General features: G+C 41.2%; 2 protein-coding genes across 3 annotated transcripts in view; both read left to right on the plus strand.

The window, feature by feature from the left end:
• Positions 1-7,258: 7,258 nt before the first annotated feature.
• gemin8 (gem (nuclear organelle) associated protein 8) lies at positions 7,259-10,327 on the plus strand. 2 transcript variants are annotated; one of them, XM_050063655.1, is made up of 4 exons: positions 7,259-7,318; positions 7,573-7,641; positions 8,694-9,036; positions 9,187-10,327. In XM_050063655.1, the coding sequence occupies exons 2-4, from the start codon at positions 7,639-7,641 to the stop codon at positions 9,444-9,446; spliced, it is 606 nt and encodes a 201-aa protein (XP_049919612.1). In that variant the 5' UTR covers positions 7,259-7,318; positions 7,573-7,638; the 3' UTR covers positions 9,447-10,327. The 2 variants fall into 2 exon arrangements, with proteins under 2 accessions (XP_049919612.1, XP_049919613.1); XM_050063656.1 differs by lacking the exon at positions 7,259-7,318 and adding an exon at positions 7,384-7,453.
• A 1,654-nt stretch (positions 10,328-11,981) lies between these two features.
• Positions 11,982-27,565, plus strand: part of LOC126401713 (neuronal membrane glycoprotein M6-b-like) — a 61,734-nt gene continuing 46,150 nt past the window's right edge. The window contains exon 1 of the mRNA XM_050063161.1: positions 11,982-12,077. Within this exon, the coding sequence (XP_049919118.1) occupies positions 12,074-12,077 (4 nt within the window). The 5' untranslated portion in view covers positions 11,982-12,073. The remainder of the gene's footprint in view (positions 12,078-27,565) is intronic.

Here is a 27,565-nt window from a genome sequence, read left to right on the forward strand (position 1 = left end):
CCTTTTTCACACAGGGCCATGTAGCTTTGGATTTTTTTTCTTCCTCATTAATAAAACCCTTCATTTAAAAACTGCATTTTGTGTTTACTTGTGTTATCTTTGACTAATGTTTAAATTTGTTTGATGATCTGAAACATTTAAGTGTGGAAAACATGCAAAAAAGTAAGAAATCAGGAAGGGGGCAAACACTTTTTCACACCACTGTAGGTGGGCTCACAACGTGCATGGATTCCGCTTATTACACACACAGGGATCCACAGATTGGTTGCAGGTGGGTAAAATAATACATTTTCAATGAGGAAAATATTTATTACATTCTCTACAATATGTAGATAGCAGAGATCAGAGCAGAGCTGCAGAGCTGCTGTCCAGCTCCCCATGAACAGAGAGGTGTGCGAATTTATGCACGAGGAACATTGATTGATAATTTTAGAAGCTAAAAGTATGAATGTATTTCCTCTGTCAAGTTTATAACCACAGTATTTAGTTTTGCTGCTTAAACACCACACAATATTTGCTGTGGTGACATCACTGCTCTAACCGCATTACTCTCAGCAGGAAACCACTCACCTCTCCAATTTGCCAAATAGTGATGGCACGTAGATAGCAGTGCGCCAGCTGCAGGCTTACAGTACCTGCCTTTTCAAGGTACACACACAGGATTCATCAAGGGACAAAATACAACCCCTTACCCCCCAAGCTAATATCTTTCGTTCCTCTGGTGTGTAAATGCATTCATGTACACCCAGAGGTACCCACATCAAACATCCAAGTAACATGACAAATTCAAGACATGTAGACTTCCAGGAGTCAAGAATTTATGTTGCAGGCCACATTTTGAAATATGAGAAACAAACTTTGAATACAAGTATATTCACAGGCAAGGACGTAATGCAAATGGCTGGACAGACCCAAAAATTTTGACTAAAACTCCCTCAGCTGACACATGAGTTCCATTTGAAGTGCCTTTAACTGCGCTGTTTGGGGGTGGCTGAGCCAGGCAGAGTGAAGGATAGGTCTGAAGCTCTTTCCATCCACACTGCCAGCGAGAAAATTGCTGCTACAATTTTGAAAATCTGCTCCCAGCATTTGATATGTGACTGAAGGAAAAAGGAAATCATTTATATTTGGAGAAATGTTAAATCTGGCAACTGGTTGTTAGCCTGACTGGAAAATTAAAGTGAATGACTAGGTTAACTGTGTCAATGTGTCATGTCTTTTGCTGTTGTTTTTTCCTGTGCATTTGCTGTTGGAGTGTTTATTTCACTGTATTTCTACACTGATCTTCAAAATTAATGTTTAACATTAAAGAAAAATCCATTTTAAATCAACATTGTGAGCACCAGTGTTTTAGTTTTTAGCCGTGGTCCAGTGAAAATGGCCGGTTGAATAGTGGATGAACAGAGTGAAGCCCCACAAAGCTATCAGGCCCATCACCAGGACACTAAAAACCTTCTGGGTCCAAAGGCAGTGATCCAACTTCTGCTCCAGTCGACTGCTGCTGGCCACCACCTGCAGGAGCTGAGGGCAGCAGACAAGACGTAGATTTCAATATACAGTCACATTTTTTCAGAAGTGTGTTCAAAACAGTGGAAAAGTCAGACTGTCCTTGTGGTGTGTGGTGATGGTATTGCACAAAGTCCCCCTGAAGATGTTAGTATTTTGTTTGACATGGCTTTCCCACATAAAAAATCTAAATCTAAATCTGGCCTCTAAGTCTGTTCCCCTATTAGACAGCGATTGGTTTTCGTATTAGTGACGTACCTAATCTAGCTTGCCTGGCATACCTTTGATTCTCAGATTTTAGGGAAGTGTACAGACATCGCCCCTTTCAGTAGAGAAATATGAATACACCTCTCTAGTGAAAACTTTGCACAGATACAAGACAGCATAGTCAGGATCAGTCATTTTAGGGCAGCAGTTCCTAACTGGTCCAGCCACGGGGTCCAGATGTTTCCTCAGCTAGATCTGGCCCATGAGCCGAAAGCTAAGCAACATCTGCTGTACATTATATATCCAAAACAATAAAGCTGTTACAGTGGCACACAACCAACCGCAGCATGAATCCTTTGATGGTCGCTGATGGTCGCTGGCGTGTTGTGGTTGCTGGTCGTCAGTCTGAGGACAGGCTTTACATCCTGCAGGATGTGACACATCAGTCTGAAAAGGAAAAATAAAGATTAATTTATTTATTCATAAAATTCTGAATAATCTTTAATATTCTGCCGTGTTAAACAGCTATCATCAGTCTGACCTTTGCATTTGGGGTATCTCCTCTAAGAACTGGGCCAGGTCCTGGTTGCCATCAGTGGCACCGAGCTCCACTTCAGCAGTCATGATTGGCTTTAACTGACACTGCACAAATTAATTAAGAGTTTTAAATATAAAAAGAATATCAACAAATTCAAGCTGAATGTTGTTGTGGTGTCGACCTACCTTCACACAGCAACACCGTGATCTCCACAGAGGTCCTGGCTGCACAGCTGCTGCTTCCGGGCTTTGTCTTGTAACACTCTGAAAGCTGATGTTCTCACGAGACACCACGCACATGGAATACTGTCTGCTGAGACAACAAACACAGGTGCAGGTCAAAGTACTGCACTGTGTAGAATAATTTAATCAAGTCATACTCCACCCATTAGCCCCAGTGTTCTTAAGAAGAGTAACAGCCCCTTAACCTATGCTTTTGTCTGTGCAGTAATACGGTTGGTGCTCACAACAAGGTCTGTGGATTATCTTGAGTAACTGGGTCATGATTTCTGGAGAGAGACATTGCTGTTGAGTTTTCCAAATGTATTTTTATGGCCCTTTGACCATCACAAGCGGAGTGCCATCTAGTTCCATTATATTAGAGAGAAGGCAGACATCTCTACGGCTGATATCTCCAACACTCAGCACCTCACACCAAAACAATCTAGACCGATAAAAAGCACTACAGGTAAGAGGAAAAATATGTATTTTTGATTTTTGGACGAACTGTCCCTTTAATTTCATACTTCAATACCCTTGTCTTCAAAACTTTTTACTCCAAGTGAATTAAAAAAAGTGCACTTTTTGCACCATATACAAATACACTGCCACTGAAACACTGAAAACTTTTAGTAAACATTTGTTATAATGTCTTTTTTCCTCAGCTGGACTGGACACAGACAAAGTTGAAGCAGTTGAGACAAACTGAAACTACATCAGAGACAGACATTTAAATGGAAGCAGGTTTACGGGATATGGAACCAGGTACACGATATCAAAGATGCAGACCAACAGTGGGTTTTTCTCACTACAGGAGATAATGACAGTTTCCGGACTGCGGCTAAAAAGCTGCAAAACCTTAAAGTGACTGGAGAATGAAATTAGGTCAGGAGTTCCTGCGCTGCAGTCATGAGACAAGTGTGAAAATGATGTGTGTGACGCAGTCGAATCCATCACTGACGGTCATAATTTTACTTTTGTTCCATTGATACTTATAAATTAGGTCAACAGCTGTGGCTCAGATAAATAAATGGTGCTCAGTCGGCTGCTCGGACAACAAAGGGAAGGAAGAGAAGTATATAACAGAAACCACAGTGTCAATAACAGCTCTTAATAATGTCTCTGGTCTGGGTGTTGTGGGTTTTACTCTGTGCTGCTCACAAACTGTGAAAACTGGGGTTTGCACTGACATTTTACCACCTTACAAACATAGCTACACTACAACCATACAACCAAAAAACTGATTCATACCTTTATTCCAAGTTGCCCTGACTTCTATAAAGCACTTTTTACTGGCCTCAAAAAGGGAAAAAAAACACACACAGAGACTTCAGCTCATTAAAAACTCTGCAGCTCGGCTATTAACCAAGAGGACAGAGCACATTACTCCAGATTTAGTTGCTCTGCACTGACTCCCTGTTACATTTAGAATTGATTTTAAGGTCCTCCTCCTCATATCCAAAGCCCTGAATGGGCTCGGACACGGGTCATCAACTAGATTTGTCCAAGGGCTGGAATTTTTCAAAGCAGACACAGTCAGGGCTGGACTTTTTACAACGTAAAACACCTGTTATAGGTGTTATGTGTCTCTTTTGGGTCATTTTGACTCTATGTGGTTGCTTTGTGCCTCTCTGCAACTGCTTTGTGTTTTCTTGGTGATCATTTTGAGGCTCTTCCTGGTTGGGGTCAAGGAGGTTAGAAAGAGAAGAGGTATGACACATGCGCAGTAAAGTCTGGTCTGCATATTCTAGACAGAAAATAAAGATATGGGTAAGAGTTACAATTCTGCAATTTCTGAAAAATCACCTAATAAAAGACCATAAAGAAATGGACACCATCCATCGGAGCAAACCAAAAAGTTCTGTCAGGCAGAGTGCACCCAAGGGGGCTAAACAGAGTGCACCCAGAAAACACCTGTTTTTGCTGATTCTGAGCTATGACACACTCTATATACTCTATACTCTATTTTTATCTTGAGTTTTGTCTTTAAATGTCCTTTATATCAAATTGTTTTTTTGGCCTCTGTTATATCCATCTGGTCTATTTCTATGTTGTGAGGCAATCAGTGCATATGATTTTCCTTTTGAAAAGCACTTGTATTTCTTGTATGAAAGGTGCTATAAAAATAAGCAATATTATTATTATTGTTAATGTACGAGGCCTACCAGCAGAGGGAGTAGTAGACACATACTTGTACTGTATGACCTGTAATCTCTATGTGTACTGATACTTCTGGTATCCATACATGCATCACTCATCATTGTGACATTTTTAACTACAATGGGCATTTTAAAAGATGTAAAATATTTAAATATAACATATATATATAGTGTTTTCTTATGAGTGTTTGTGCAGGAAAATTGGGGGAATTGTGATATAAAGATAGATTAATATTATTTAAATATTGCGCAGCAGCACTATGATTAACAAATGTAAAAAGTTAAATATAGTAATAATAACAATAATAATAATAAAACTTACCTCTCGTGATCCATGGTATGTCATACACCTTTAGTTAAGCTGTAAATGAAAGGAGAGAGTGCAGTCATATTTGTCACTGTATGCCTGGACAATCATTAAATGCATGGTGAAATACAGGATGCTTCATCCACAGTGCACTGGGTAAGTTTATTTAGTGATGTATACATGGATGACTACCTACACAGTAATCCGGGGTCGTATTCAAGGAAGGAATACTTCTGGAAACCCATGTTCTGGAGAGAGCAGACAAAATACTTATTCCATTGTGTGAACTCATCCATTCAAACATCAGAAGAGGAAATGTGTTTTGAAAAGGCACATCTGTCTTTTTGCATTTCCTCTGAAAGCTTTGAAGCCTCAAGCCAAAGCATGACCCAGATATACAGTCAAACATGTCTCACAGCACTCAGACGCTCTGCCGAACTATTCCGCTCTCTACACCGCCCCTTCCTGAAACATCACAATGTCCTTGCTCACATAATGTTATATTTAATTCAAAGACCAAAAGCGAGCACACAACTATCACATGGTTCTGCGGATATTTTGCAACACAAACCAACACTTCTTGGAATTTTGACAAGATGCAAAACAATAAAAATTGCAAATTGCTTTTTAAAATCCTAAACTTGAGCGTGTACTGTCACGCCGAAATACAGAACTAAATGAACACATTTCAGACTAACTTAAAATAAACATGAACTTGCATGTTTATTCCATGAATAAAAAAAGACATGCTGACTCACCTTCATGACTATAAGGAGACTGAACTTCACCTATGACCCTCATGTCATGTGATGCACGTCAATGTCCACACCCTGAGCAGCTTCAACCTAAAACAGACAGAAAATACAGACTCAGTTTGCCTCGTTTTTGTTTTGTGTGTGACTCTTTGTATTCATTTTGTGTCTCTCTTTGGTTGTTTTGTCCCTTTTTGTAGATATTTTGTGCCTCTTTGATGTAATTTTGAGTCTTTTTTTAGTTGTTCTGTGTCTCTTCTCGGCCATTTTTGTCTCTCTCAGATAATTTTATGTATTTTTTGGTAATTTTGTGTCTCTTTGTAGTCTTTTTTTTAATATAATTTTGTGTCTTTCTGGATGTTTTATATCTTTTTGTCTTTCTTTTAGGTATTTATTTATCTATTTGCTTTGTCTTTCTTTGAGGTAATATTGTGGGCTTTTTTTTTGTCATTTTGTGTCTCTTTGGGGTATTTTGTGTCTTTTTTGGTTGTTCCATGTCTTTTTGTAGTCACACTGTGTCTCTCGGATGTAACTTTTTTGGTTGTTTTGTGTCTCCTCACGGTCATTTTGTGTTTCTTTCAGATAATTTTATGTATTTTTGGTCATTTTGTGTCTCTTTGTAGTCATTCTATGTTTGTTTGATTTTTCAAAATATAAATTTGCTTCTTTGTGGATGTTTAGTGTCTCTGTAGCTATATTTGTAGCTAGCAGCCAGATAGATGGATGCACTTTTTTATCACCAATTAGGAAATGCTTTCTTTACAGCAGCAGTTTATAATTAAAAGCAGTAAAAAAATATACAAACCACATACAAAGAAAAACATATCACTGGAGAAAAAAAAACTCAACATACTCTAAGTATTAGATATCTATAGAATACACAATGTAAGAATATACACTTTACATAAACACAGTCTTTTTCTTTGAAGCCATTTTGTGATTTTCTTTTAGGTTTTTTATTTATTTTTTATTTATCTTTGAGGTACATTTGTGTCATTTTTTGGTTCTGTGTCTCTCTGAAGTTATTTTGTGTCTCTTTGCAGTTCCTTTGCATCTCTGTGTGGTCTTTCTGTGTCTCTTCCTGGTCCATACGTGTTAATTTGAGGGACATTTTGCAGGTGAAGGCCAGGGGGGTCCCTGACACTTTGGGCCCTGTGCCTGTGCCTTATGGGCCTGTTCAGTAATCCATTCATGCATACGGCTGACAAAAGCAAGGCCTTTCAATATCAGGCATCCAGGGCTTTTTAAAGATGTCAAACAAGGACATTTTTGGAATGAATCTGGGTAAAATGGGCAAAATGTAAGATATCAAAATCTTTTTACATCATATTTAACGAACACACTAAAAAGTGATCAACTTGTCCATTAAAAGAAACACAGAACATGAAGTCAAGATTATAAACCACAACTCTCTTTTATTCCAAACTCAAAATGACACTAGTTTAGTTCTTCCAAGCTATTTCATAAATATCAACTCACAGATGCTCTGCCCAGATTATCTTGCACATGCGCACAGTGTCCACCAGGTGGCGCCAGGTGGCCAGAATTTATTTTGCTGTGGCTCAAAGGCTGCTGGGAAATTTATCTTTCAGGAAGCACCATGAGCTGCTAAACAAGTTGACAACACGCCGGTAAATGTTTGCTAATGAGAGGAATTCCGCCTGTAAATACACGTTAAATGTTACATGTATTAACTGTGTGTTTAGTAGCGCGGTGTTCGGCGTCCATTTTTGTTTTCAAGATGTCAGCTCGTGCCTCCTGAACCGGTGAAGTTAGCTTAACTGTTGTATTTCAGAGCTGTATGATAACTCACCAAAAGAAGATATTGTTTAGCAGACATTCGTCATTTGTTATTTGTTTATAGTAGTTGCTGTTTGTCTTTCAGGAGTAGCAGGTTGACGGGACTAACGGGGCGAACTGAGTTAGCACTGAACTGCAGGCATCTTCAATCATGGTAAGGAAGCCGAGAAGGTGAAATATTGACGTTTTTAAACCTGCGTATTCCTCATTAAAGGTGTGCTGGGCTTCATGTTGGAGTAACCAGGAGTGGATAGAGTACCTAAAAGCTACACTTGAGTAAAAGTACAAATATCTTAGCAGAATATGACATTTCCAAACAGTTTATATCTAATATTTTGACTGAGCCATAGTTGACCAAAGTACCGTACAATAAAAGTAAAATAACATAACATGGTAACAGCAAAACGTAAGAGAAATAACATAACAAAGCCAAAAACATGCACAAATAAGCAAGTAAAAAATAAAATGGCACAGAATGGTAAGATGTAAAAATATAATATGAAAGATAAAAGAGAAACCTTAGCACTTTTAGTTAATTTTTAGTCACTCTTGTAGTTATCTGAGTTCTGTTCTTACTCTTTTAGGCACTGGTTTTTGTTTTTGCTCCGTAAACAGTTTATATCCTGTACATTTTTAATATTTTGTCTGATACTTAATACTCTAGCGTTTTAAAAAAAAAAAGTGGGCTCAGTGTGTGACCCTGACCTGGGGAACATCACACTTCGAGAAAACCACTGATAGTAACGCAGCCCTATCGTAATCCTCAATGAATGCAACGTAAGAGCAGCAGATCCACATTTACTAAGACCTTTAAGAATCTTTCGTCCACACAAAAATTTAGGAAAGATAAGATAAGATAAGATGAAAGAGACTTTATTAATCCCACTCAGAGGAAATTCACAGAGGGACATATGTCCTTGTCCCAGCATTTTTTGGAACGTGTTGTAGGAATCTAACCCAAAATCACTTTATACGCACAAAAATCAATAAAGTTTATCAATTTGAACATTAAATATCTTGCCTCTGTACTGCATTGAACTAATCCAACAGCAAATTTAATTATTTTTGGTCTTTTAAGTACAACTTCACTGCATGTTGTGCCCAGTGCATCCTTTGAATTACTCTAAAACTGTCAGATTTTTGATGAAAAGACTGAATAATATGAAACTAAGGATCAAAACATGTTCTGATCTTTCTCATTTCCAGGAGGACATAAGCACCGTGATGTCCTGGTTCTCCAGCCCTGTGTACAGCCGCTACTGGCAGCACTACCAGCAGGCCATGGCCTGGCACCAGAGACACAGGCGAGCCTACAGAAAGGCCTTGGAGGCCGCCTACGGCCATGCCTACAGCCAGGAGCAGTGTCCCGGCAGCCACCAGCAGCGCTACGCAGACTGGAACGCAGGAGAGGGCGACAGCGAAGATGGAGAGGACGGGGACGAGGAGAGCAGCTCGGACAGCGAGATCGAGTGTGACGTAAGCAACATGGAGATCAGCGAGGAGCTTCGGCAGTACTTCGCCCAGACGGAGAAACACAGGGAGGAGCTGAGTACGTTTATTTTATGAGTAGAGTCTCCAAAGTTCTCCCATGTCCATCACTTGTTGGGGATGCACACTTGTAATCAAATATGATAAGTTTAATTTAAATAATAAGGTGAGACTGTCTGCTACGTGTCTAAAAATAATCTTCTCTCTGCAGAGAAGCAGCAGCAGATGGAGGCTGAGCAGCAGGACAGCTACGTGCCAGCCGACCAGGACCTGCGAGGTGTCTCCTGGCGAAGCAGCGCGGCTCCTCCCTCGGAGCGCCCCGGCGAGAGACGGGGGGCCGAGATGAAGAAGCTGTATGGCAAAGACGCTGCCAAGATCCTGGCCATGGAGGCGGCGATGCAGCTAAATTTCGACAGAAACTGTGACCTCAAACAGCCCAAGTACTGGCCCGTCATCCCACTGAAACTGTGACGGCTGCGGGCTGTAAACTGTTTGATTTGGAGGAAATCCCTGCTCTGATCTCTCAGTGAGACAGCAGCTTTGTCGTGTAATGGATTGTGTCTGTCGACGCTGCTGATGTAGAACTAATGGCATGGGTTAGCTGAGGGTTACAAGTTATTTTAAGCACAAAAAGTCACAGAAATTAGCTTCTGCTTAGCCAGACGCGAATGTCACTGACCTGTCAGCTGCTGCTCTAAATGAAAACTTATGATTTTGATGCTTCACATAATGTTGGAGTTTTTTGTGGCTTTACACTTGTGCATAAATTATTTTTAACTCAGGATGATGCACTACGCTATATCCAAGAGACGCACGGTTTGTGTGGTGTCCTCCCATGATTTCAGGACAAAAACAGAAACAAGAATACAAACTGGAGTCAGCCGCAGTTCACATACAGTAAAACAGCTCCTGTAGGTGATGTAAATATATTCAAACAACATGTGCCTGCGTGTTTCCTCCTAATCTGTTTCTGTTTACCCTCTAGCTTGGTGATGTTACATGCTGCAGTAGCTCCTCTTATGCCTGTCAACTCAGTTTAACCACAAAAACATTTTCAGCCCCCTTTTTTTTCCTCTGTTCAAAATTTCGAAGCGTTCCCGCATGGCTGCTTCTGATATTCCACTCTTCAACATACACGAAGAGTGATTTGTTGTTGTTGCTTCTAAACTGTGCCTCTCTGATTCTGACATTTCATCGGCTTCAAAGCCATTCGTGTGGTTCCTCAGGAGGGACGCTGAGTATTCTCTTTTATCTTGTGCTTGCACCACCCAGCCCCCTTTTTTTTTAGACTGAAGGATGTGTGTTTTAATATAAATTCTGTTTATAATAAAGTGTTTTCTGTTTGTATAAAACCTGATTTGCCATTGGTGATTTCTTTATACAGCTCTTTGTGTGGTGGGCGTGAGGATCTTGATTACCAATACAGCAATGTGTTATGTCCAAGAAACCAGTTTGAGATGATTTGAGCTTTGTGACATGGTGCATTATCCTGCTGGAAGTAGCCATCAGAAGATGGGTACACTGTGGTCATAAAGGGATGGACACGGTCAGCAACAATACTCAGGTAGGTTGTGGTGTTTAAACCATGCTCAGTTGGCACTAAGGGGCCCAAAGTGTGCCAAGAAAATATCCCCCACACCATTACACCACCACCTGACAGGAGTAGCACCTGGTGTGGTCTTCTGCTGCTGTAGCCCATCTGCTTCAAGATTGGACGTGTTGTTGGTTCAGAGATGGTCTTCTGCAGACCTTGGTTGTAACCAGTGGTTATTTGAGTTACTGTTGCCAACAAGGCATTTTTACCCAGAGAACTGCTGCTCACTGGATATTTTCTCTCCTTCGAACCATCCTCTGTAAACCCTAGAGATAGTTGTGCGTGAAAATCCCAGTAGATCAGCAGTTTCTGAAATACTGGCACCAACAACCATGCCACGTTCAAAGTCACTTAAATCACCTTTCTTCCCCATTCTGATGCTCGGTTTGAACTTCAGCAGGTCATCTTGATCATGTCTTCATGCCTGAATGCATTGAGTTGCTGCCACTTGATTGGCTGATTTGCATTTTTGTTCTTTTAAATCTGCTTTGTTCTTCTGAATCTTTTTGACTTTTTTTCCCCATCAGTTTAGAGAAAGAAGCACATTTTTTTGAGGTAATCTTATTAAATCTTGTTGTTTAGTATTATTTACCATGTTATTTCTTTTTTTTTTCATCAACAATTTCTCATGATTCTGAGACAATAATTTTGTAAATTTTCATTTTTCAGAATTTTTTTTATCTCGTTATTTCAGAAAAACGGGTTGAATTTTTTTTTTCTTAAAAACTTGTCTCATCATTTTGAGATCATAATGTTGTAAAATCTCATTTGTCAAAATTATTTATTTTAATATTAAAGAAAAACAAGAAAAACATTTTTCCCATCAAACTTTTTCAAAAAAATTTGAAGACAATCTTGTTGTTGTTGGGGGTTTTTTTTTTCAGAAAAATAAAAGCAGATTCTTTTCCATGAAAATGTGTCTCTTAATTCTGATATAATAACATAACATTTTTTCCTAATTATTGATGTCATTAAAAAAAAACATTTTTTTCCATCAAACCTTTTCTCAAAACTCAAAACAAAATTTTCTGAATTCTCGTTTTTATTCAATTTTTTTTTTAAATCTCATTATTTAGGAAAAATAAGAGCAGATTTCTTTTTCCATGAACACGTTTCTATTAACTATGAGATAATAATCTATTAAAATATCGTTTTTCAGAATGCTTTATCTGGTTATTTCACAGAAACATGAGCAGATTTTTCCCCTGAAATAATCTCATAATTCTGACATAATCATCTAATTAATTCAGAAAAACAGGGCAAATGTTTTTCCCCCTGTGTAACTGCATTCGGCTTCCGTACAATAAGGACACTTGGAGCGGATTAATGAAGTCTGATCCGTTTCCAGACCCACCCGTGACGTCACCCCACCCCCGCCGTCCCTCCGATTCCAAAACGGGACGTCCAGTTGTTTGTATGCAGCCCCCCTCTGAACAACCTGTGGACATCACCAGGGACTTCTGCCACTCTTTGTCTCAGGGCCAGTCTCCACCGCAGCTCAACAATGGGTAGGTGAACTGTCTTCTACATGTCTGCTCACTTTCGTTTCAGCAGCTGTGAAAGAACACCGGGTCACTTTTATTTCTGTGTCTTCGCTTCTTCTTAATGTGTTGTTTTGGATGCTCCAGTCCTCCAGCTGCAGCTGCAGGGACCTTTCTGCTTGCGCGCGTGATGATGCAGCGTGTTGGACTCTAATTTGCATGTCTGATAATCAGTTTAAAGGCTCAAAGGAAAACTATCAGTCTGTTAACTTTCACCGCTTCACTCTGAATCTCTTGCAGCCTTTTGTCAGTGTGCAGCAACACTATGTTTTTTGGGAAGATCTCACCTCCAAACTGTTAGTTGTAGACATCATGGGTCAGTTATACAAAATGTGCGCCATTGCACGCTCGTGCACGATTATCTAAGCTGTAACTATGTGTGTTGTTGGCTTGTGTTTTTTACACTGATTAATGTCAGGCTGTGCAAGCAGCAGAAAATCCCCTTTATTTCTGTGCAGCATGTGTTGGATTTGAGAAGCAAGCTAAGATTTCATTATTCAGAAATATACAGTCAAAATATTCCATTAGGCCTCTGCAAACATTTCCCAGACTTTTCTTAAGGTGTTATATAACTTTTTTTTAATATGAGTTGTATCTGAATATTAACATAAATCCAGTCCTGCAGTGGCACTCCAGACTTTGGGGATATTTTCCTTCTCCTGATGGAAGGTAAAATGTGAGCTTGCCTGACTGCATCCTTCCCACGTCAACTCCTCATGTGAGAGTTGATGTTGATTGGATTAAGAGGGAATGATCCGCTCCTTTGCTGTGGATTAAATGGGCTGGACAAGGTTGAAACACGGAAGACAATGCCTGGCGTGTACAGGAGATGTGGAGGCATGCTGCAGGAAGTGCACATTTGTTTTGGGTTTTATAGGCTTTATTCAATCAGGTAATGTCATTACATTTAAGATCTCTTTTGCAAGAGAGGCATGAGGGTACAGCAGGGAAAATAACACACACACAAGCACATAGTGTAAAAACAGCATCAGAAACAATGAGACCTCTATAAAAAGGCTTTAAATTAAAGGTATAAATCTAGTTAATGGGATCAGACTTTCAAGTTTTAGTGTCCATTTGTTTGTTTGTAGGTGCTGGAAGTCTTCAGGGCACCACAGGAAACATCAGGTTGTTCTGAGGTAGAATGAGCAGTAGGAGAGTACAGGATGTCTCCATGGTGGATGGTTATTTGGTCAAAAAAGATTCATAGTCGAAATCAGCCAATCTGTGTTTAAACCATGGGTGTATAAAGAGAACTGGATACAGTGGGGCCCCATTCATTCCTGTGAAAGTTAATCAGCAGTGACAGTGGGGCCCCATTCATTCCTGTGAAAGTTAATCAGCAGTGCATGAAGCCAAAAAAGCTGGTCTTCTGAGCAGCTACTTCCGCTTTAGCACTCCACTAACTTGAATGGGCATAAGATTATTTTATCATGCGTCTTCTCCAGACTTTCTGAATTTTATCGGAACAGATGGATCAAATCCTGATAGTGTAACGAGTTTTTTAATGGGGGTTGTGGTGCCCAAAAAATGTATCCACAGATTTACAGACGTCTCTTTTCGGCCCCACGTCATCACGTGACAGACCCTAAAAGTGTTTGGCCACTTTGTCAAAATGGTTTCAAAGTCTAGCGCACTTATCGGGGGCCAGGTTTCAACACACAGATGAATAGCTTTCCAAAGCAAAGTAGTAGGTTATGTATATTTGAAAGGAACGATTTGCGACATTCAGAGCATGTCTATGATACAGAGTCTGAGCCGGGATTTTCTGCACATGACTCTACATGGAGGTGGCTGAGCCGACAGCTAGCAGCGAATGGTGCTAACAGCGCAAACAGTGCTAACAATGGCAACAGTGCTGACTGAAGGATGTTAATGTGGGTAACGTGATCACATCCCTACTTGTCATATTTTGCCGCTTAGGCAGAAGCCCCAGGTGTTACTAAAATGACGCCAAGGGCAGCCTTTTGCTTTGTATCTTGACACAGAGCCAGAAGTGGTTGGCGGTTGGGTTTAGGCAACAATACTACTTGGTTATGGTTTGGAAAAGATTGTGGATTTTGCCAAAAAACACCTGGTTTTGAGTGCCACAAATGCTGCAACCAATGTTATTTGTTTATCTCGAACACTGCTCTCCTGGGTCAAAGTCCGGTGTTTGTTGGAACCATCCACCTCGCCTAACGCCCACCATGAGCAGCATGCTCCTTAAACTACGTCCATTGCTCTGACCATCTAGTAATGACATGGATGGGTTACCATTAGAGTTTGTTCAAAGCCTGGTGCATCTCACGTAGATGCTAATTATAGTGACTTCACATGTGACCAGGCTGACATGTGGGGGAACCAAAGGGTAGGCTTCCGCAACCTGGTCTCACTCCAAAGTCATCGAAATCCGGCACTTGGGCAGTGACTTGTGGCATCAGACACCAACCAAGGAAGCCGCCCTTTAACGTCGGCTGATATGCAACTCGTTGCTGTTATAATTTAATGGCGCCCAGCGGAGGCAAGAACGAAAGTTAAGGTGGCAAAAGTCTCAGTGGTTTGGGTGGGAGGGGTGGTGGATGGGTCCAACAAACACCAACTTTTGCGGGAGAGTGGTGCTCGCGTCCCATAAGATGATAAAGCCAAACCCTGTTCTTCCTAAACCCAACCATGTGCGTTTGTTGTTGAAGGGGAAAAAAAAGTCAGTTCGCGTTGTTGTACCGATGTAGTGTGTTTATTTTGAAAGAGACTGTGTGTAAACGGTAAAATACCTGTGAAAACATAGGTGTATTTTGAAAGAAGACAATGCATGTAACAGGCAGACAGTCAACAACCAACGCACCCAGGGTACCTTGCATGTCTTATCTAGACGTGGGAGGTCCATGACCAAACGTCGATATGTGACAAGGTAGGGAGTGAGAATGTGTTGGCTTCTACAGCAACACCATTCTGCCACTGTGGGCTTGGATGCCATTATAAGCAATAACCGCAATAGTAGCGCATTGCAAAGCACCGGCGATTACCTTGTCAGAGGGATACACACACAGGGACTCACATGGACTAATATGCACTCGCGGCCGGGCTGCCTACCACAACAATGAACAGAGAAGCTCAGATTACAACACATAGAGAGGTAGTGTGACTTCATTCTCTGCTCCGGACGCCATTACTCTACGAAATCTTTACCTGGCAAAAAGTTGTTTGCTGCTATATTCATGCTTTACAGCTTTAATTTGGCTTCAGAGCAACTTGGGTAGCACCAAACAAAATCTAGAAACCCAACACAGGCTTTGGGTTTCTTCCAAAATAATATAGTTAAAGTAAAAACAGTCAAACCCATGCAGGAAAGGACTTAAAACTAAAGGTTATAGTCAGACATTTATGTGTAGTATACAGTATTAAGCACAGAGATGTTGACTTTGATAACACCAGTTCCTCGAGCATGAAAAGCCAACCAAACAGCAGAGAAGGTGAATCTCAGCAACAATCTTCGGTGGTTGAAATCATAGAAAACAGACTGTAGATTCTGATCAACACTGGTTTCCAATTTGTTTTGGAAGAAGTGATCAAACCACAGTGTACTGGCAGACATTCAGAGCTGAAACCAGTAGCATTCAGACTGATCCTATTAGACCTCTGATCCAATACAACCAACTTTCCCCAGCATTTCCCTCCCTACCCTCTCTCTTTGTCTCTGCTTCTCTCCCATTCACAACATCTGTTTCCAATAAGGCGGCAGGGCAGTTTATCGCCTTCAGGCCGGTGAGAAGTTGAGAACAGACAGGATGTAGCCAAGTGACATGATTTACTGCGATGGGGAACCGGAGCAATTTTTCTGCAGGAAGCCATCGTAAACTTCTCCTCTTTCAGCTCCCCTTGTTTTGCCCGTTATCCCCCCAAACTGCTACTTTAGTCTCATCATCGTCAGCCATCATCATCCCGTCTTTCATCTGCATCTGCTCCTCTCATTGTCTTCATCATTATTCTTTCCATTCCCCCTCCCTCCCTCCTCTTCTTTCCCCTCCTCCCCCTCTCCTCCTGCGTCCTCCTTCGTGAATTCGCTCTTTGTGCTCGCTGCAGTTTCCTCTCGGTGGATATGTGCAAACTCATATCCTCTTGCATCCTCTCCTGTGGATTTGCTACGCGCTGATGTGCAGAATGGATGCTGAATGTAACAGGCGGACTTCAAAGGCCGCAGATTTTAAAGGGTTGTTTTATTCTGAAGGAATGAATGATCACTCAGCTGGAAAAAAAGAAAGTGGAACGATCCACTGACCTGATTAGAATAACAGTGTACCAACACTTAAACTGCAGCAAATGGTGTCATAATAATAGTTTGGGGAAAGCTGAATACAAACCATCATTACTGTGTTTTATCTGTATATACGTACTGCAAGATTCCCAGATTTTTGCACAAACAATACTTGGTGAAATATTATATTTTACTTCTAATGGTGTATGAATGAACATATTCAGGGTGTTGTTATGTAACGCTGTATATCTATAATGAAATGCATGGAAATAGCACACTAGACAAAACAAACAAAATTATGTATCAGATTTGAAGGCTCGGTACGGCAAAGCTCATTTTCCAGCATTAACAAGTGTTGATTTTTCAGTGTTAATTATCAGGAGTTGACAAGTGTTGATATGAGAGTTTGTTTGTTCGCTCACACAGCTGATATGACTCTGGGGCAGCTTCTCCAAACTATCTCAAAGTGTTAAATTAACTCTGATAGTTGTGGATTTATATCAGCACTGGCAGGACTGTTGATCTTTACACCCTGAGCATCAAATTAAGACTGACAATTGGCAAATTTGGAATCGGCTGCCTCAAGTGTGTTATGATTCTGACTGAACGCCTAATGCCGACCGTAAACTACAAGACTTTGAAAAGACTTTTAAAAGCCTACAGTCAGACACCTTCTCACGTCTGAAGACAATTTGAGTTTTAGTCACTAATTGTAAGATACAACAAACACTGGGGAGCTCACAGGGTCACTGTTTGCAAGACAACTAGATTCGTCTTGAGATTATTTCCCATCCTGCTCCTGTTGGAAAACTTACACCAAACTCCCTTTAAGAAATGTGACATTTTAACAGTTCCTTACATCTCCGCAAAAACACATCACTTAAGAAACACAAGATAAAAGGTGTCATATGTTGACAGTATTCTTGTCAATTCGGCATCAATATAATCCGCAAAGATAAACTGTATTTGCATATAAACTTGTTGCCTTAACCTGCCACCAGCTTCCATTGGTTAGTTGTGCTATTTTAGTGGAGGGAGACAGTGGGAATGAGAGGACAACCATGAAAAAACTTAAGGTTTCTCACTAAAATAAGTGCCAGTTGGTGGATCCGGTACATGCCAAACTAAACGCAGACTCTTGTTCACTCAACAACTCCATCAGTTTCTCTTCCTTTTCCAAATAAAAGAGAACCAAGACTTGTTCATGTTCTTTCACCTCCCTGGAGTCCCATCCATGTTTACTGTCTGGCCTGTTTGCTGCTTCCTGTTTGGTGCTGTTGTTGACAATGTTCATGTCATTGAATTTCACTATTATATGAACCAGGACTAAAAACGTCTGATAATCTAAAACATGTTTGACTTTGGACTGCCAAGCCAAGAAAAATCGAGATCACAGGAGTGCACACCAACTGAGGTGAAACTCTTATGGCTTTATACCGACATTGGAAATTTGTCTGGGACAGTGAAATCCTTTGACAAGTTGTTCGTTGTAAGGCTGGCATTAGAAATAGAAGCAGAGAGAACTGAGTAAAACTAGGACTCACAAAAGCAGAGTTTCATAATGAGCAACCAAAACCAAAATGCCAGGTCAGGCAGCACGTTCCAAACATATTTATACGGTCAACATCTGTCTCATAACTGTCTACAAAAGATATGTCCATTGTGTTGCAACTCATAATGTGGCAGATGAGAGTTAAGTAAAATTTGTTTCCACACAGCTGATAAGCTTTAACAGTTACTTCTGTTTTGGACTTTACATTCCCCAAAAAGTTCGAATGAGTAAGCCCAAAACTGGACTTGAAACTTCTACTCAAGTGAATGAATTTAGCTTTTTGAAATGGTGGTATGAGCAAGCCTTTAAAGGGGACCTAGTATACTCTTTTACATGCTTTGATTTTATTGAATTTTATTTTATTTTTCTCATAATGCTTGCCTGAATATATCTGCTTTCACCCTCTGTCTAAACGCCCATGGCTACAGATGAAATGAAGCCGTACCACTAGAAGTCGTGGGGACATTGTAGTGTAGCAGAAACGAACGAATCATTAATATAGTTAATCAAGTCATCCGTCCACATGTTGTGATGTATTTAATGGCCTCATAGACCTTGGCTGTCTACAAAGCTGCCTCCATTAAAAGGTATATTATTACGACCTCCTCCACCGTAGCCATCTTTGTTGCTGTCAGAAACTTTTGACTCTGCCCTCTCTTGCCATCTAGTAGATGTATCTATGCCAACATAAAGGATGCATGGAAGTATGTGACGTTTTCAAAGTTTGTAATGAAAGGTCCTATGTTTGTATGTAAAGGGAGTACAAATGAGCCTTCAGGGTCTATCTCTTTAAGCCCCTCTCCCAAACAAGCCCAGACTGCGCTGACTGGTCAGCGGTCCGTATCTTGGTGTCTCTGAATCGTCATTGCCGAGGGAATGACTGTAAAAAAAGTATAGCGACACTTTCTAACCCTCAGAAATCACCAATAAATGTGTCTAAACACAACCAAACATGCTCCAGAAGGATTTAGAGAAAGAGGAATTCACAACATCGCCACCAAGATTACAAGTTTCCCTTATGTTAGCATGTAGCTACATGTAGCAGTGTAACGAAGAGCACTTCTTTACTCGTGACTGACAGTTTTGCCACATAAATATTGCACAGCTGTGTTGGGGTTAATGCACTTTATAGGAACAGCTTAACAAAGCACTTTCATGGGTGTGCATGTATAGTAATTGTATTATGTTTATGTGTGTATTTGGGGGGTAAGTAGCAATAGATAGGCAATGGTAAATGTAGCCATCTTGCTACCCCTGTGAAGCGCACAGATTCAGCACTCCGTCTATATGCAATACTTTTATTGACTACTGCCCAGCACACAACAACACAATCAGTCCTCAACATGTGCTGATGGCTGCCCAGCTCCTCCAGCACGTCTCCCAGGCCATTCAGTTTTAAACCAAAAACTCAGGCAGTGTCCTCCTCCTTGGTCTGAGCCAAGCGGTGTATGTCATGTACATGAATAAAAACATTTTAAACAGAGTATTCAGGACAGTCCGAAGCTCACAGGGATTACTTTTAGATTCATTTATCTCATTACATGTAACTTTGGCCACCTTTAATATCAACATCTGACATTATATATGACAGAAAAGCATCATAAGTCCTCTTCAAGCCAGGAGTTTCACAAAAGTTAGTCTGGCTAGGAAGTGAGGAAAAGGGGCAGGTATATATACTGAGGTGTTGATGAGTGACTGCAGGACAGGGAGTGGATCACAGTCCCTGAAGTCATGTTAAAGTTAGCAGCTGGCAGACAGACAACAAAACTGATGAAGTGTTTCAGTGACAGAGTGCATCAGTCATTGTTCCCCTCATCTCTTACTTCTCCAGTATCTGTTCTTCGTCTGGCTGTTAGTCTCAGAATTGATTTTGTGGTTTTATTGATTGATTTCAGGGTGCGATGGATCCAGCATCCAACTATATCTCAGAGAGAAACAACCTGATGTCCAGGCAGTTCTCTCTCACTCTAAAATTATTTGTTTTTGCCTTTGTAGCCTTTGCTTCTATATGTCTTATTGATTTTGCTATCGATTTTATGTCCTTTGCTCTTTGTATGGTGTTTTTTTTGAGAAAAGTACTTTAGTTTTAGATCCACATATTTGTGTTGTGCTGTTGTGGCACTGACTTGGCCCTGACTAGAAGCTGTAGAAAAGCCAAAACACACTTCTTTTTCAGTATTTCAAACCTGCATCCATGTCTTCAGCACACCCACCTCCCAACCCTCATATTTGCTTTCATATTTAGTCTGCTTGTCTTTTCCCTGTCCTGCATGTGAGCATTTTAAGCTCAGCCCGATGGCTACTCTGATGTGTCAGAATCAGTCGCCGTCGAGAGGACCTGTTGCCATGGCGACACGGCGATGCACAAAGCTCCAAGGCGGGCGTCATCTCAAATCCCAGCACATGCGAAACAGTCATACATCTGATCGCACGAGCCCACACGGGCAAAAAATAGGCAGAATATTAATATGTGTGCACACACACACAGACAGCAGCCGTTCTCCCTCACCTCCCCCTGCAGCTCTGCCACCCCTGGAGTGGTGATGATGATGGTGTTGATGATGATGATGAAGATGATGAACCCACCCCTGCTTTGCATTTCCTCCGCACGGTGACTCACGGTGTGCTTGCATACTGTAGATGGAAGCAGCTCTTATCCCACATTTCTGCTGGCGCACGCTGCAGTTCGGTACAGTAGGTCACAGGTGCAACAGCTTCTGAGTCACATGACTGTCGCGGAGGTCACATGACGCAGCCTCGGGAGGGGGTGGGGTGGGGTACACACATATGGGGTGTGTGTGCAGTTGTTGGGATGACGATGACAACATAACATCATGTGGAGCAGACTGTGGACCAAATCTGGGCCAGCGGGATTAGTGGCTCGTCGGATAAATTGCTGGACGGAGGGGGCGGTGGGGGGATGGGTGTGTGGGCGTGTGTGTGTGTGTGTGTGTGTATGTGTGTGTGTGTGGAGGTGAGTGTAGGTTAAGCTATCCGCACTGACAGGAGTCACATATTGTAAATAAGGCGAGATGTATCAGAGATCTGTCTGTAGGTGGTTCCAGTCGAGGGTGGGCGTTCACATAAGTGTGGGTTTCAGTGAGGGGACACAGGGGACATGTCCCCATCAACATTTAGAGCATATTGATGGGGACATGTTCAGTGTTCAAACCAAACCTACGTCCTTGTGCATTCAGGAGTGTGAGTTTGTGTGTGTTTGTGTGTGTGTATCGCCAAAAAAGTCACACATTAAAGCGAAACTGCATGCAAATTCACAGAAGTGCAGGTGCAGATGATGACACAACATGATGGGATTTGTTTGCATGACTTTGCATTAAAAGTTGCTCATGTGCCTGCTTCCTGTTTCAGCCGTGGGTTGGTGAAAGACGCAGGGAGAGACAGAAGAGGGGAAGAAATGCTGCATTTTTGTGGAGCATTCCTTTAAAACCCCAAATGACAACAAGACTAAGAATGTATACATGTTCAGCAAAAGTGTTTACGCCGTCATCTTCAGATTAAGTGTGTGTTGGAGATGAAGTAACCTTTGTCAGCATCCGGCGCTTCTGTTCAGGGATGAGAGGGAAACGTCTCCTTGGCGACCGCCGACTGAGGGTGGGGTGGGAGGAGAGGGGGGCGAAACTGGGTCATCACCACCACCACAGATTAAGGGCCCGGATCTGAACACACACACACACATATACACCACAAAACACACACACATAGACACTTATAGAAACACACTCTCTCTGCAGAGAAAGGAAAGGAACTTCTCAGGTGAGAGACGAGACAATGTCAGGTGCAGTGCTTCCATGTGGCTCCCTGCCAAAGGTTTCCCTTTTAGACGAAGCCAGAAGCCCATTAAAATAGCAAGGATTAGAGTAAAGCGACAGCGGGAGGCTCATAAAGCCGTCGCTGAGACACTCTGCCTGTTTCTGTGCATGTGTGTATCGGCGTCTTTTGTTTATGTTTGCTCAAGTGATGCCCTCTTTCCATCGTTACTGATAAAACACTTCTATTTGACTAATGCAGGCAGATATTCAATAGCCAAAGCAAGTTGGGGAAAGCTATGATCAGTCAAACACTTGCATGCAGGTGAATGTGTGACTCGTTTCACGACTCCAGTTAGAGAAATGTACAAATCGAAACTTGGCCACATTATGAAAGCATTCTCTGCTTTTGTATTTCAAGGCTACATGTTTTTCACTGCTGAAAGACACATTGTGGACATAAACAGATACTTTTCCTGCTGCATGATGGATAAGCTTCTGTGCAGGAGTTAGACCACGAGTTTGCACATACATATATGAAGCGAAATTCAATAATACTACCTAAAGCCCCGTTTCCACTGAGCAGTACAGTACGGTTCAGCTCAGTTTGGTACGCTTTCTTTTCCATTTCCATCATGAAAAGTTGTGAATGGTACCAATGGAACCGTTCCATACCGTCCCCATTTTTGGTCACCCTTCTGTTGGGGTACCTAGCACACAGATCTGGTACTAAAAGGTGGAGCTGTGAACACTTCAGTCTGTTGATTGGTCAATAGAGGACAGTCACTCTGGTCAGGGCTGAGTTGTGGCTGGTTTTGTAACCACTGTACATACCGTGGCAAGTGCTCGCTCTGTGGACAATAAACGAGGTGCAGACGTTCCATGTACGAGGGACAGTGAGTGCTGGACGGAGCAGTGAGTGACAACAATCCTGCCCACATTTAAGGGTACTGTTTGCAGTGGAAATGCTAGGGTCTAGGTACCATGTCTGAAGGGTTACTTCTGGTTCCAAAGGTACCATACCGAAAGTGTTGGGTGGAGACAGGGATCATAAGTTCTTGTGCTCTCTGGGTTTTGCCCTTGTCGAAAAGACTTCCTGTGCCAAATATGATATGGAGTTCTGACATAGATGAGTTGGATTGCCAAGGCAACTTGTTTTGTTACAAGCTGACAACCTCTACTTCTACTGTTTACTAGCAGATTACAGCCCTGCCCAAAACATAGCCCATACCACCAACTTCTGACAAAACGACAAAATACAAAATTTTTCAAAATTACCAAAGTTAACTTGAAAGAGAAAGAAGTTGGCATTGTACATTTCCTTCAAACGTATCAAAACAACATTTCTAAAGTGACATAGTTCTGATAAGGTGTATATGTGCTGACTTTGTGATGATTAATTTGTGCCACCAAAAATGGCATTTTAAGCAAAACATGATCTTTTCCTTACCATAAGCAAGTGTTTTGTTGTACCTAAACATAAACACGCATTAACCACAACGTGATTAAGTTTCAACAAATTTGCTACATAATAATGTACACATCTTAAATATCCATGATTTGGAGAAATGTACAATGCCAACATAAATTCTGGTGATTGGGTTGAATGGAAACTTGGCCATTGACATGATGTGTACTGCAGCTAAACTGTAAATGCATGGTTTGTAGTTGTAAGAAACAAATACAGAAAACATACAGCCTGATTATAACATCATTTCTCCAAGTCCCATGACTCTGAAACAGTGTCATCTCATTCTTGACCTACAACCCCGTATAGTACGTAGACAGACACAAATAGCTTTGAGCAGGCCGCAGTTATTTCCCAAGGCTCGGGACAACAGATACTGTAGGTCACAGTGAGGTCGACCTCTGGGATCAGAGCTCAAAGCCTGACAGTCAGTGTCAGCGCCTGATAAAAGAGATCCATAATGGTCTTGAGCAGCGTGTCAGGAAGACGGTTAAAAGGTCAATGTGATGCCTGTAGTGAGGCTGAGCTTCACACAGGAGACAAAGGAGACAGTAGTATCTAAACAGCATTAGTGCTCTTTGATGCTCTACATCCCTCCTGTCTCTTTGTGAGCTTTTGCCTTTCAGACAATTAATCTTTGTTCATTCATTGATTGGATGACTATTTATTATTTCCTATAATTTAATGTCATCATTTCCAAACCAAATGTAATCTGAGACACCACTAGGCATGTTTGGATCCTCCATTAACAAGAGGCTTTCCCGACATTGACAATGCTAACATGCTAATGCAGATTTGTCATGTTCACCATCTAAGTTTAGCCCCTTAGCATGCTAACATTTGCAATGAACACTAAACCATAGACCATGAAATAATGGACGTAGTCACCGTGCACCCATTGGTTTGTGGACTTCCATTTTAAAACCTTTAATTTGGCATTTTGGCCGTCCCTATCCTGGATTTTTGGAGCCAGAAGTGACCATATTTGGACGAGAGGGTAGAGATAACCCTAACGCTAGTTGCTAGCTTGTTTAGCATGGTGGATTTACAGCTATGGTTACCTGTGATAATGCCAATGCAAATTTTCTCTGACAAAAAATAGACTTTAAACCATTAAAACCAAATGTACTCCCCAGGAAAATGTAATGTCCAACTCCTTGGGTTTGTTAGTACAACCAAAGAAGCCTCTTCTAGGCAACCAAAATGTTAAGACTGACTTTCATAATCTTAAAAAATAGTGAAATGGCAACAGCTATCTACGACTATAGTCTGTAAATCTGGGGTTACGCCATGGTTACGTTCTTTACGTTACGTTACGTTACTTCACTCAAAGTGACCACGCCCTTAATTATACATACTTTAAGCCCTAATAACATTTTAATAGGTGGGTTATATAAAGATTTACCCCCTGTACAGTTGTAATGAATGGGGAAATTAGCTGTAATGATCAAAACTGTTTCATGTACCAGGCTGTAAATGTGTTAATTCTGCTAAAAGGCTGGACATTTCAACATGGGGGTTTATGGGGATTGACTCATTCTTGGAGCCAGCCACAAGTGGCCATTAGAGGAACTGCAGTTTTTGGCACTTTTCTGTATGCTTCATTTTTCAGGCCCGAAAGGGTTGCTGCTTGCACGAAACACAAAGTGTAGTTAAATGGGGATGTCATACGTTTTGCAGGGTTTCCCACACAATCATTTGTGGCAACCCACCACAATAACAACATGCGCTGCCACATATTGATTTTATTTTTTATTTTTTGGAGCTGGACCGTCCATTAGGAGCACTATTAGAATTTATGTAACATTTGGTTATTCAGTGCACCACACTCAATGCTGGGCACAGACGGAGGAGCGTCATTTGTGCTGGGTCTAAATGTAATCTCATCCACTTCGATCAACTGATCAGTTATCCATCCTACAACTCAAACTCCATCATCTGCTGCTGAAGACAAAAAGAACTAAGGAAGAAAAGTCAGAGGACCACCGAAGTCAGTAGGATTCAACTTCTGTCGAAAATTTCACCGCAATCCATCCAACAGTTGTTGAGATATTTCAGTCTGGACCAAAGTGGTGAATCAGACAGATGGTTAAAAATAATGCTGCTTAGTGCTGGCAGATTTTTTTTTTCTTTTAAATCAGCAGACATGATGCATCTTGTTGCTGATTGCTTCTATTCACAGGGGACAACTTTCTTACTTATTTACACCCCACTTTAACTGTCTATGAGATGATTCTCCCTCTGATGCTCTCAGGCAGCAACACAGAAAGCTTTAAACACATTGGCTGCATGTCAACAACTCCAGCCTTCAGCTGAGCTGGTCGTAGGAGTAGATCTAATTTTACTGATAACATTTCTCTCACTCAGTCCGTTCTTATGGCTATCTTATAAATGCGGTTTTCGGTTTCTGACTCTTGGTGAATTTAAGCTGTTACAAGGCCACATGAGAAGTCTTCTAGGAAGTGACAGCATCACTAAAAGATCTGAATCAGTGCAGCCTACCGTCGGTGTTACACGTCTCCATGGCAACAGAAGAGCCACTATCACTCTGAGATCAGACCACTGTGATGTTGAGGATGTGACTATCAAGCAAGCTTGTTGTGGAAATCTTTTAAACTGAAGTTTGAAATCAAATTTGAAGCTGGTCTTTACAGAGGTGTCCGGAGTCTGCTGTGTCCTCCTTCTCTTCTTCTTCTTCTCTCCCTTTAACTCCACATCTGCTGACATAAAGGAGCTGCGACGTCCTCATTACTCTGGGACGACCCCATTTGGGCTCTTTCTCTGTCTCACTGTAATGAGGGAGGACAGGCATTCGACAGACACTCATGACTTTCTCTTTAATGGATGCTAAGAGTTGTGGAGATGGATAATAAAGTCTGTGCAGCTGAGCAGGAGCTCGTTCTGAAGCCCAGCAATTGGTTAAAATGGCTGGAGAAGATACGTGATTCGACAAAGTCAGAGAGTGCACGGAACAACCCTGAACATAAGGCTTCGAAACTGACATTTACACACATGCTCACCCAAACAAACACACTGTTTAAGATTCAAACTGCAGGCTGTGTTGGTGTATTTATCTTTGGTGAACTGTGTCTGTCCTTTAAACCTCGCTTTATTGTTTCTCATTTCTCATATGGCTGAAGGGGATTATATATGAATCCTAACTCCCACCTCCAAACACTCACACGATTGATATGAGGCGCTGCACAAAGCAAAATCATTCTCTCTCTTACAAATCTCTCCATCCATACATTCAATATGAAACAATGCAGAAGTGTGTGGGGTTAAACCACAACAGCAGTGTGAGTCTGGGGATTGAAACATGCCACCACTTGAGTCCAGGCTAAAATATCTCAACATGTGTTGGATGGATTAGCACCAAATTTTGTACAGACATAAAAGGTTCCCAGACGAAGTTTTCAAATGAGTCTGGTGACTCTATCGCCAACTTGAGGTTGTGATTTGTGGTTGAGTAAAACATCTCAACAACATGATATTTGGCACAAATATTCATGGATGATTTTGGTGAACACCTGACTTTTAATTTTTTTTATTCAGCAAAAGTAGCATGCTAGCAAGCCAAGCTAAGATGGCTAACATGGTAAACATTATACCTGCTAACCATCAGTGTGTTAGCATTGTCATTGTGAGAACCACTAGCATTGTTGTAGCCTCTTAAGGCCTTTATGCACCAGAGGTGTTTTTTCATGCAGTTAATTTGCGCGTCAATATATTTTTTCCATCTGTTGTTTTTGTCTTGAATACTTTCACATAGAATGCAAATATTAAGCAGAGAAAATACATTTTTTTCTGAGCTTTTGTAACCGCAAATAAAGGCATCAATCAATCAGGTTGTGCCGAACGGATGCAACATCACAATGTCATGACAATGTTGATTGTTTGTACATCCCAACAACCTGTATTATGGAAAAAATTAAAGTAAAATGATTAAAAATTATTATATGGCATCCTAATATATATCCAAATTCGTCCGTGGTGGAGCTCCAGCTTCTTTATGAGGCAGTGAAACTCTCCACTGACCATACATCTCCTCTTTTTTTCCAGTGAGGAGAACGACGACGAGGTCATCATCACTTGATGATGTTGAATCCTTCATTTTATTTATTTTTTTATTTTGTTGTGAATTTTTTCTCGAACCTTTTATTGAACAAGTTATGCAACTGTTGCAAATTCCCATGGCTGCCATTATGAATAGTTTGGATGGGAATATTTGCAGGTGAGTGTTTTGCATTTTTGTGTCGTTTATTCGTCACGTTCCCACTATGTAAAGGCCTGTAGCCCGTACACATGCTGCGTTTTCTGCAAGCTCAAATCAATTGTTTTCAATGCAGACACGCAGAAGTTGCACTCAAAAGATAGAGTGATGTTGTTCCCAAGCGTTCCCAAACTCCTGTTTCTTCAGGGCACAACGGCTGC

Source organism: Epinephelus moara, chromosome 15 (assembly GCF_006386435.1).
Source record: "Epinephelus moara isolate mb chromosome 15, YSFRI_EMoa_1.0, whole genome shotgun sequence".
In the NCBI taxonomy this organism is placed as follows: Eukaryota; Metazoa; Chordata; class Actinopteri; order Perciformes; family Serranidae; genus Epinephelus; species Epinephelus moara.